The 12,747-nt window shown below is 40.9% G+C and overlaps 1 protein-coding gene across 1 annotated transcript; it reads left to right on the forward strand.

Moving 5' to 3' along the window:
• Window positions 1-8,589: 8,589 nt before the first annotated feature.
• Window positions 8,590-12,180, forward strand: LOC121860447. The gene is made up of 3 exons (XM_042357604.1): window positions 8,590-8,610; window positions 9,908-10,421; window positions 10,598-12,180. The coding sequence occupies exons 1-3, from the start codon at window positions 8,590-8,592 to the stop codon at window positions 11,728-11,730; spliced, it is 1,668 nt and encodes a 555-aa protein (XP_042213538.1). The 3' UTR covers window positions 11,731-12,180.
• The last annotated feature ends 567 nt before the right edge of the window (window positions 12,181-12,747 follow it).

The following is a 12,747-nucleotide window of genomic DNA, read 5'->3' on the forward strand; positions in this document are numbered from 1 at the left end:
ATGCTGAAGAGGTTAAGTCTTCGTACTACAAGAGATAGGTCATCATACTGAAGAGGTTAAGTCATCATACTACAGGAGATAAGTCGTCATACTGAAGAGGTTAAGACTTTGTACTACAGGAGATAGGTCATCATACTGAAGAGGTTAAGTCATCATACTACAGGAGATAGATCATCATACTGAAGAGGTTAAGTCTTCGTACTACAGGAGATAGGTCATCATACTGAAGAGGTTAAGTCTTCGTACTACAGGAGATAGGTCATCATACTGAAGAGGTTAAGTCATCATACTACAGGAGATAGGTCATCATACCGAAGAGATTAAGTCTTAGTACTACAGGAGATAGGTCATCATACCGAAGAGGTTAAGTCTTCGTACTACAGGAGATAGGTCATCATACTGAAGAGGTTAAGTCTTCATACTACAGGAGATAGGTCATCATACTGAAGAGGTTAAGTCTTCGTACTACAGGAGATAGGTCATCATACTGAAGAGGTTAAGTCATCATACTACAGGAGATAGGTCATCATACTGAAGAGGTTAAGACTTAGTACTACAGGAGATAGGTCATCATGCTGAAGAGGTTAAGTCTTCGTACTACAGGAGATAGGTCATCATACTGAAGAGGTTAAGACTTTGTACTACAGGAGATAATTCATCATGCTGAAGAGGTTAAGTCTTCGTACTACAGGAGATAGGTCATCATACTGAAGAGGTTAAGTCATCATACTACAGGAGATAGGTCATCATACTGAAGAGGTTAAGACTTTGTACTACAGGAGATAGGTCATCATGCTGAAGAGGTTAAGTCTTCGTACTACAAGAGATAGGTCATCATACTGAAGAGGTTAAGTCATCATACTACAGGAGATAAGTCGTCATACTGAAGAGGTTAAGACTTTGTACTACAGGAGATAGGTGATCATACTGAAGAGGTTAAGTCATCATACTACAGGAGATAGGTCATCATACTGAAGAGGTTAAGACTTTGTACTACAGGAGATAGGTCATCATACTGAAGAGGTTAAGTCATCATACTACAGGAGATAGGTCATCATACTGAAGAGGTTAAGACTTTGTACTACAGGAGATAGGTCATCATGCTGAAGAGGTTAAGTTTTCGTACTACAGGAGATAGGTCATCATACTGAAGAGGTTAAGACTTCGTACTACAGGAGATTGGTCATCATACTGAAGAGATAGGATATCATACCAAGGATGTTAAGTCATCGTACTACAGGGATTAAGCCATCCTACAGATGGGGTTAAGTGCTTGTATTCAAGAAGTTAATACATCTTACTGATTGGTAAATTCATAATACCAAAGGGGTTAAGCTCTCATAATGAAGGAGTTAAATAATAGTAATGAAAGGGTTATATTATCATATTGAATGGGGCTAAGTTATCGTTTTCAAGGGGTTAAGAGATTTTCTAAAATGGAAAAGTCATCGTACTGAAGGGGTTCGTTCACCTGAAACTACAGTAGTTTATTGTATTAAACCCACAAGACAAACTGGGACAACATCAAGGCTTAGAGAGGAGAAGGTGAGAACACTGAAAATGTGAGGCAGGTGATGGTAATGAAGAGGAGAGAGAGACAATAATGATGGTGATGACGAGGAGACAGAAATAATAATTGTGATGGTGATGAAGAGGAGACATAAACAATAATGATGGTGATGACGAGGAGACAGAAACAATAATAATGGTGATGACGAGGAGACAGAAACAATAATGATAGTGATGACGAGGAGACATAAACAATAATGATGGTGATGACGAGGAGACATAAACAATAATGATGGTGATGACGAGGAGACAGAAACAATAATGATGGTAATGACGAGGAGACAGAAACAATAATGATGGTGATGACGAGAAGACAGAAACAATAAGATGGCATGACGAGGAGACAGAAACAATAATAATGGTATGACGAGGAGACATAAAACAATAATGATAGTGATGACTTCGAAAAGACAGAAACAATAATGATGGTGATGACGAGGAGAGACAGAAACAATAATGATGGTGATGACGAGGAGAAAACCAATAATGATGGTGATGACGAGGAGACATAAACAATAATGAAGGTGACATTTATGAGACATAAACAATAATGATGGTGATGACGAGGAGACAGAAACAATAATGATGCGGATGACGAGAGACATAAACAATAATTTATTAGCATACAGAAGACAGAAACAATAATGATGTAGGATGACGAGGAGACAGAAAACAATAATAATGGTGATGACGAGAAGACACAAACAATAATGATAGGATGACGAGAAGACAGAAACACAATGATAAGATGACGAGGAGACAGAACACAATGATAAGACATTGAGCAGGACATAAACAATAATGATGGTGATGACGAGGAGACATAAACAATAATGATGGTGATGACGAGGAGACATAAACAATAATGATGGTGATGACGAGACATAAAAACAATAATGATGGTGATGACGAGGATATAAACAATAATGATGGTGATGACTTGAGGAGACAGAAACAGAACATGGTACACGAGGAGACAGAGACAATAATGATGGTGATGACGAGGAGACAGAAACATAATGATGGTGATGACGAGGAGACATAAACAATAATGATGGTGATGACGAGGAGTCAGAAACAATAATAATGGTGATCACGAGGAGACAGAAACAATAATGATGGTGATGACGAGGAGACATAAACAATAATGATGGTGATGACGAGGAGACATAAACAATAATGATGGTGATGACGAGGAGACAGAAACAATAATGATGGTAATGACGAGGAGACAGAAACAATAATGATGGTGATGACGAGGAGACAGAAACAATAATGATGGTGATGACGAGGAGACATAAACAATAATGATGGTGATGACGAGGAGACATAAACAATAATGATGGTGATGACGAGGAGACAGAAACAATAATGATGGTGATGACGAGGAGACATAAACAATAATGATGGTGATGACGAGGAGACATAAACAATAATGATGGTGATGACGAGGAGACAGAAACAATAATGATGGTGATGACGAGGAGACAGAGACAATAATGATGGTGATGACGAGGAGACAGAAACATAATGATGGTGATGACGAGGAGACATAAACAATAATGATGGTGATGACGAGGAGACAGAAACAATAATAATGGTGATGACGAGGAGACAGAAACAATAATGATGGTGATGACGAGGAGACATAAACAATAATGATGGTGATGGCGAGGAGACATAAACAATAATGATGGTGATGACGAGGAGACAGAAACAATAATGATGGTGATGAAGAGCAGAGAGAGACAATAATGATGGTGATGAGTAGACAGAAATAATAATGGTGGTGGTGATGAAGAGGAGAGAGACAATAATGATGGTGATGACGAGGAGACAGAAACAATAATGATGGTGATGACGAGGAGACATAAACAATAATGATGGTGATGACGAGGAGACATAAACAATAATGATGGTGATGACGAGGAGACATAAACAATAATGATGGTGATGACGAGGAGACACAAACAATAATGATGGTGATGACGAGGAGACATAAACAATAATGATGGTGATGAAGAGCAGAGAGAGACAATAATGATGGTGATGATGAGGATAATGATGGTGTGGATGAAAATTATGATGTTAATTATGACGATAATGATAGTGATGATGAGAATAAAGATGGAGATGATGACGACAATGATGTTGATGACGAGGATAATGATGATGATGAAGATAATTAGGGTGGCTATGATGATGATGATGATAATGATGATGATGTTGATGATGAAAAGGAAGATAATGATAGTGATGATGGGTACGATGATGGTGACGATGAGGATATAGGTGATGAGGATGAAGATAATGATTAAAAGGATGAGGATAATGATAGTAATGAGGATAATGAAGGAGATGGTGATGATGATGATGAAGAAGATGATGATGATGATGAAAAGGAGGATAATGAAATTGATGAGGATAATGATGGTGGATAATAATGGTGATGATGAGGATAATAATGTTGATGATGGAGATATTGATGTTGATGATAAGGATAATGATATATATTTATAAGGAAAATTATCACCAATACGAAAACTTACACCTTTCTTCTTTCAACCAGATATTTCGAAGAATTTTCTGTCCAACGTCAGTGCTAAAGAAATTAACTCATATAAGACCAATTAAGGCTGATAAAATAAACAACAAATATTATTAGGATTTAATACACACTATTATAACACTAACACTTTAATGAGGATAATTAGACAAGAAAATAATAACATAATTACCAAAAATATCAAGAAAATTGTACTAACGACTGTTTAACCATAGATCAAACCACAAAGGCCCACTTACGCATGGCAAAGGGAGAACTGTTGTTTAGGATGGGTTTACCATTAGAAGTATAAAGGGACTGCAGGATTACAAGGCCCGTCCTGGAAGACATAGATGATAGTACTTTTAAATCCTGAATGGTGAAGGCATGGCTACTAGGTGGATGTTGTGTTCGTAATGAAACACCTTTACGGTCACAAATCTTGTGTTGTGACAACTTTATAGTGCAGCCAATATATCTAGTGTTACAGTGAGGACATGTATAACAGTGCACAACGTAACCTAACCTATCTGTAAGGGCGGAAACGATCTTCCTGCTCGTTACCGCTGCTTGCTCTCTCGAAGGCTGGTACGACCAACACATAGGGGGGTTGGACAGAGGTGAGAACGGCAGCGGCTACCTTTTTTTTTTTTTTTTTTTTTTTTTTTTTTTTTTTTTTTTTTTTTTTTAGGTTAAGGTGGGGAAAGGATGGAAGGTATGCTGGGGCTCAAGGCACAGCCAGACATGAGGGATGGAGAAGTCACAACATATAGTCGTGGGGGGAAAGGTTGGAAAAGAAGTTTAATGAGTTAAACAGAGGGGGACGACACCCCTTGTTTTACATATGACAGAGTTTGTTGGCTAACTAAGCTAACCTAGGATTTAGAATGAGGTTGCACAATGGTTATTTTAGTAGACAATGACTAGATTGATTTTACAATTACAAGTTTATTAACATCTTATACTGTATTACGTTATGGACTCACTTGATTGTGACTTGTTAAATGTGAATTTATATCATCTAAGTTTTAATCTAAGGTTCGATCACTGTGGCGGACATAGATGGATCGCGGGTTGGGTTGTTGTAGTGCGGGCAGACTCCGGGGCCACCAGGCGTGGGGTCTACCTCCGTTGATGTCTTCCCCGCGTAGGTGGTCTGGGCTGTGAGGGTCGTCCAGGACCCTGTCCCAAACCTTCTTCCCTAGGCGATGGAACCTGAAGTTGAGGGCCTCTGTTTTATTTCTTAGGTGGATAGTTTCCATTGTCTCCTGGTAGGGTGGCGCTTGGCCACTGGCTGACCTCAAACACTTGTTTTGGAAACTCTGTAGTTGTTGTAGTCTAGTCTTCCCGAGTGTGACGAGTGGTATAGATGGGTACTCCAACACAGGCCTCACAAGCGCCTTGTACAGGTGAACTTGTACCTTCTCAGGCATCAATTTAAAACGTTTTAATTTGGCTGCGGCGACTTTGGCTTTATTTAGTCTGTCCTTCATGTGGGGAATGATGCCTTTCCGAAAAATGATGAAGCCGAGCAACCTGCCTTGTTTAGAGTACTCAATCTCTTCGTCGTCGATCGTCATTGGGGTCGGCTTGAATTTGGCTATGGGTATGACCTCAAATTTCGTTTTGTTTGTTTTTATTTTCCATTTATTTTCATACTCCGAGATCTCCTCTATTGCCCGAGCAGTGAGTCGCGCCATCCTTGCTGTGGACCTTCCTGGGCAGGTGACGATCTGTGTTACATCGTCAGCATACATGAAGTACTCGCTGCCGACGATTGGGGGTGGCAGCTCAGCCGTGTAGAGTGTGTAAAGGGTTGGTGAGAGACAAGAGCCCTGAGGCACGCCGTTCGATAGTGACAATTCTTCTCCAAAATGTTCTTGCATCTTGATTTTGGCTCTGCGGTCCATAATGAAGTTGCACAGCAGGCGCGTCAGATTTTCGGGTAGCCCCAGTTGTATGATCTTATACTGCAGCCCCGCGTGCCAAACTTTGTCAAACGCCTTGCTGACGTCCCTCAGTACTATATTGCACTGCAGGCGGCCAGTCATGGCAGTGGCGATCTGCTCGTAGGCCTGAGCTATGGCGGTGGATGTGCCTTTGTACTGGCGGAAGCCGAACTGGCGGGGATTATGCACGTCTTCATCCTCCAGATACATCCGCAATCACTTGTTGACTATTTTTTCGAGGATTTTGGCAGGTACCTCTAGCAGCGATATTGGTCGAAAGTTTTCGACTTTGCTTGGAGGCTTCCCTGCTTTTGGTGTGAGGCGAATAACGGCGATTTTGAACATCTTAGGGAAGTGTCCAGAGGCGAGGCAGGCGTTGCATATATGAGCAAGCCTCTCTATCATGTTGTCGGGGAGTTGGGCCAGGATCTTCTTGTTAATGTGACTTTGACCAGGTGATTTGTTTTTAAACCCTTTTATGACGGCTGACATATCTGCAGGAACTATACGCTCCGTCAGGTAGCTTCCGTCCACCAGTCAAGTGAAGTCAGTCCGTGGGAGCAGCTGGAGCAGGTGCTGATGGTCCTGCAACTGACCTAAAATATCCTCCTCAAACTCCCTGTCGAAGCCCTAGCTACCCCACTGCTCGTCAAATTCTGGCTGTGATCTCATCATAGGTCCTGGACTCGTGGGCCGTTTTCCCAGACCTTCACCTATCAACTGTCAATTCTCTAGACATCAACCACTACAGCTGCCGCCACGACCGCCAGGTCCTCTCCACCGTCTGTGCCCCGGTGTTTCGTCTGCTGTATCAAGACATCGGCTGCTGTCGCTCGAGTGAGGAGTTGAACGGACGCTTCCTCCCCCCCCCCAAGAGCGGATCACTGTGTTCCAGAACCTTCCCCAGGGCCACTGCCGAAAGAAATATCTGTTCATTGTTTGATTCTATTGTTTGATTCCTTTAATTGCTGACTCCCATTAATTGTTTGCTTCCTTTAATTGTTTGCTTCCCTTAATTGTTTGACTCCATTAACTGTTTACTGCATTAATTCTTTGACTCCCGTAATTGTTACTTGATGTTTATTGAGTGGTGTCAGAGTCTTGTGTTATATTTTTATAGTAAAGAGATCACAAACGGTTGTTTGTTATTCCTCGGTCAACCATGGTCCTTGACTTTCCTTTATTAAGATCCTCATTAGTCTGGTAAGGGATTTCCATCCCTAAGTCCCAGGCCTTTACACTATACTAACCTAACCTATCCTAACATAATCAAATTCATATATATTATTGGTATTTTATAATAGTCAGTGCTTCTTATATGAAACAAAGCATATTTACCATTAGATTATAACACTAAAACCGAAAAGTTATTACTATTTAACAAAAACGTGAAGTACATTGACGTCTTAATCACGCAACTATACCTATACACAATGCATATTGCTCATTTTGTGTGGCATTTCAAATAAATTCGAATAAATGATAAACTAGGAAGATACTTAGTCGCCTGGGTAAAATACTGAAGTTTTAAGAAACCTATACCATATCATGAAGTTTTTTACCTACGCTCACTTGATGGCGAAGCCTGAGATAAGACACGCGCTATTCTACAATAGCCTGCTAATGCTTCATCTCTTTACTTATGTTCATATTGGAAGAAAGCTTCATGAATTAATGATACATGGACTACAGACACAAGATTTATGTTAAATGATAACACAACAAACTTTGTTTGTTTGTTTTTTCAAACTATTGTGAAATTTTACTTTTGGGGAAAGAGAAGGAGACGATAGACTTTTCTAACTCCTGTTTCGGCGAATGTAGTCAATATATTATGACTTCACCAGCTTATGATAATTAATACGAAGTTTTAGTCGATAAATATCCTCTGCTGATTTGATTAATTCATTAGGAATGCGAAAATCAAGATTTGAGTGTACAAAATAGAGGATATGTTATTTTCTACGATGAAATAGTAAAATAATGTTCACGTTAACCACATGCAAATTAACAGCGTTTCCTTAAAAGCATTAAATGTGTGCGACAAAAGTATTATAATTACTTTGAAAAACCCTAAATATTTTCAGCTACAGGAAAGGCCTTTCTAAATCCCACTATTAATTGACTGATTCACTCACTCACTCCCTGAAAGATTTCACTTCGCTTTTACACAGCTGATGACCAATTCATAATCACTCAAGACATATAGTGTACTATTCAAAGATGACCTAGAATCAAGAATCTTTAGGCTGTGTTAGTGAGTGTTTGACTTAAAGGCTGCAGTGAAGAACACATAACGTAGGTGGGGCGAGGTAGCTAGAGAAATTTTCTCCAATTGCTAAATATCAGGTAAGGCGTTCATTGACCTAGCTCCGCAAAGTGAAAAAATAAAATATCATGAAAGCCTTAACGAGAAGAGATTCAGCTGATTAGTTTCGGGATTAATTGGTGACAAAATCATGGGCGAAAAACTGGGACAGAATCCATTATAAAGTTTGAACGCCACACACATAAAATTTTTACACCATGGCGCCCTGGACTAGCTTGGTATGTCCACCACAACCCTGACTGACTGTTGCGCTGATTCTTGCAATTACTAGCAGATGGCGATAAAAGAGATCTTAAACCTTTAATTTAAATAAATATAAACACTTAGTCGCTCGTCTAGGTTATGTGACCCTGAAAGACCCCCGTCATTCTCGTCAAGCCTTTGGGTGTCTCACTCTTGTTGTTGGTAAGACAACTCCATCCAGCACATAGGTTGACGGCCACGTCTTCTTACGTTTATGTTTAAGTTAATGTCTTCTAAACGTATTCCTTCATTTTCTCCCTCCCCTCCACCCTGGCTGGATGCCCTGCCAATCCCACAACCAGTGCATTCCTCGGGATCTTCACTCTTTGCTAAATGTCACACCATAAAACAACGTGATATTCTAACTTCCTGAATACATTTATTTAATCTCTTGAGTATAACTTTTATGAATATTTTGTTTGGGGTTGCACGTACTTTAATGCTGCTATACGATAATTTAATATTTCCATGTTCATAATAATATTTGTTTGTGGTTAGTTTCACTAGCAAGCACAGTTTTCTAACGAGTTCTCCTTACTGTTATATTACCTCTTCCTGATGCCTAAATATTTTTCGGACTCTATACCCTTACTATCTACATTTACGCTTTAATACACCTCTTTTACGGAGGCTTCAAGTTGTGAACTATTTGATAAATCACAAAACTTCTCTCTAGTAGTTATACACGGGCTCTTTAGTTTTTATCTCGATGTTTCATCTCTATGTTTTCGTCGTTGACCTTGATGATTTCCAATTAGACATTAGGTTGTCCGAAGGTTTGGTTGGTTTAATTTTATTTCTTGATCTTTAAGCCTTTATATATTTGTTGTCTTCGTTCTTATAGATGCAGAACATTTTGTAATATTCAAGCAGCGTAAATCTGCCTTCCACGAGTTTTATTCATATAACAATTGCTTTATTAATATTAGAACATATTCAGTGTTGATATTAAATCAGTATCTGCATCTGAATGCTGATAAAATATTATCAACAATAATGTTAGATAAGACTTTTCTCATTTATAATCCTGATGCAGATTCTTATTAAAATAAGTTCAAAAACAAAGCTTTAACGAAATAAATGCCTATCGAGGTTCTAGAATTTCAATAAGTTCACCGACAGATTAAACAAAATGAAACTTCCAGGAATAGATATGGCTCACCGTGATCAGAACAGATATAAAATGCAATATTCATTATTTAGTCTCCTCTCACTTTATATATGCATTATCTTTTATGAACAGAATATGATTAATATCAATCTCCGTTGCAGGCGCTGTTGTCCGCACTAGCGGTTAGCACGCTTAGTTCGCCTCGGCCCGACGAAAGTGCTTACAAAATTCCGCATGTGGGCACTGGACGACGTTCCCAGTACTATGTTCAACACGCTGATGGAACCTTCAAGTACGGCTATGACACCGGTGAGGGAGCCTTCGAGGGTGCTCGTTCATCCAGGGTTGGTCAGGTAGATGGAAACTTCGGCTACAGGGACCCTGAAGGCAACAATATTCACCTCCAGTATGTAGCTGATGAGGGTGGATTCCAGCCCAAGGGTGCCCATCTCCCTGTCCCGCATCCTGACTTTGCTCTTGCCCACGCTGAGGCTCGTGCTCGCCCTTCATTCACCGACCCCCTTGCTGATCCAAACGCCGATGCCTCATATGGCTTCCAGTTCGCTGGAGAAGGTCAGACACGTAGCGAACAAAGTGATTCAGACGGTAATGTGCGTGGCTCTTACACTTACACTGACGAAGAAGGTCGCACACGAACCTACACTTACACAGCCGGTGTGTTTGTCTAAAGTCTACCGAAGGTCACGTCCATAAGCAACGACCAGGCTCTCCTCCTGCCATTATTGATTTGACCTACTTCTCCGGCATCTCACCACTCCTTCCAAAACATCTACAGCTTCAGGAGCTCCATCTCGTCGTGGCATGCACTGGGCGTATGCCAGAAACCGATTAATTGATCCGTTCTGAGTCTGCTGACGCTAACCTCAATGTTGATGGAAAATTTTCTTTCGTGGCTGACGACGGTGTCAGACGCAGTGTCACTTACGAAGCTGGAAGTGACACGGGATTCCTGGCTCGAGGCGATCACCTTCCACGAGCACCACAGTCACACTCCGGGTCTCAAACTTCATCATCTGCATTTTCATCATCACAAACCCCTTACCGCAGTCCATCAGCGTCCCTACCTTCTTCCGTCTCTAGCACCCCAACTTTCTCTCGCTCACCATCTGCTCCACGTCTTCCCGGCTTCACAAGCTCACAAACTCAGTACAGCTCCCCGTCCTCACGTCCCTCAGCACGCCCATACACAGGTCAGTTCGAACCTGCCAATACTCGCAGCCAACAGTCACCTGACGGAAGTTATTCATTTGCTTACGAAACGTCCAGTCACTCACGAGCAGAATCAGGTGACAGAGACAACAACGTGGTGGGAAACTTCGACTTTGTTGCTGATGATGGACAGCGACGAGCTATTGAATATGAAGCTGGGTCCCGTACAGGATTTATTGCTAAGGGTGATCACATTCCTGTAGGACCCGCGGTTCCAGGAGCACCCTCCGGTCAACCAACAGGTAGAATCGTCCCTGTTCAAGAGGTCCCCTTCGTCGACCCTCTCGCTGACTCCAACGCTGATGCCTCCTATAACTTCGCCTTTGACTCGGAGCAATATTCACGCTCAGAGAGCGCAGACGCCGACGGCAATGTCCGTGGCACTTACACAGTGGTAGACGATGACGGCACTCGACGCACTCACCGATTCCGTGCAGGTGAGGGCATCGGCTTTGAAACTGAGGAAGTGTCAACTTCACGTGGTCCTCCTCCATCTCGCTCTCCATCATCTGCCACCTTCCGCAGCCCAGCGGCCCCCGGCACAGCGGTGTCATCTTCTACTTCCTTCACTGCACAACCTCAAGGCAGTTTCCCGTCTCCCTCCACTAGAACTGCCTCAACAAGGTCCTCATCATCTTCCTTCTCGCCATCGGCAACAGGCACCAGGCCGGACGCCTCTAACTTCCAGCTTCGCCAGTACGATGCGTCAGAGAACCGTGGTAAATATGGTTATGTACTGACATTTGACAATTAACTAAAACAATACAAAAGGCTTACCGCTGCTTCTTCTGATTTAAGAAGAAATTTGTGAAAACATCTCACACTTAAAACAAGTTAATTACAAACTGTTATCTGCCAATGCCTATAAAGTTATATCTGTACATATATATATTTACGAATGAACAAGTTGCATTACAAAAAATACAAAAAAATATGGACTACGAGGTATAATGTCATACTTCATGTAACTTTTGTTGTCCCTTTAATCGCGCAGTAAAAATCTATAAAAATAAATGTTTATATGTGCATTACTATCCCCCAAAAATTATGAATTATCAGAGGCAGTAAACATGCCTGTTTGAGGTCCTGTCAGGGTAGACCAGCTTAGGACCATGGCAGTAAGTGTGGATATGAGTCTCCCCTTTTATCTTCTAAATGCCACATTATGTCTAAGAATTAAAATATAATAAAGAGGTAAACACCTTATACATTTTTACTCTATCCTTTACTTATAAAAAAAACTAATTTACTTCGTATTTGAGGAGTCTGAGAACAAAGGCAGTCATATTACTTGAATTTGTACATTTTCAGCAAACAGCTCAAACAATTTCTTTATCTCACTGTAAGGCGAAGGCTGCTTGAATAAACTTTATTTTATCTACTTTATAATCTTTGTAATCTTGCATAAATCCAGCCCACTTATGCAGACTGTGATACCAATAATGATAAAAGATTAGCGTGCATCACACTCCTGTCACTTAACCCCGTCTCGTCGTGCGTTGTTCTCAGTTAACAAGTCATCGTGGTATATGATAACTGTTAACCCTCCAGTGCGATGACCTGTTTCCTAGAATATATGATATTGCGCTAAGGCATTATTGTCATCGTAGTCAAGAGGTTAAGTTATCGTTCTCAAAGCGTTAAGTCATCTAACTGATGCGATTAAAATATCATACTGGAGATGTTACTTATCGCACTGAAGGGATAAAGTCATTGCGGTCACGGCGTTAAGTCATCATACTACAGGAGATAGGTCATCATACTGAAGAGG

Source organism: Homarus americanus, unplaced genomic scaffold (genome assembly GCF_018991925.1).
Source record: "Homarus americanus isolate GMGI-L3 unplaced genomic scaffold, GMGI_Hamer_2.0 scaffold49215, whole genome shotgun sequence".
NCBI classification, from domain to species: domain Eukaryota; kingdom Metazoa; phylum Arthropoda; class Malacostraca; order Decapoda; family Nephropidae; genus Homarus; species Homarus americanus.

What these genes read in the sequence shown, in the direction of transcription:
- LOC121860447 (XM_042357604.1), top strand. Translation starts at nt 8,590, where the DNA reads ATGGCGCCCTGGACTAGCTTG. An exon ending in TGGCGCCCTGGACTAGCTTG is followed by an intron (nt 8,611 to 9,907) that starts GTATGTCCACCA and finishes TCTCCGTTGCAG; the next exon opens with GCGCTGTTGTCCGCACTAGC. An exon ending in AACCTACACTTACACAGCCG is followed by an intron (nt 10,422 to 10,597) that starts GTGTGTTTGTCT and finishes CAGAAACCGATT; the next exon opens with AATTGATCCGTTCTGAGTCT.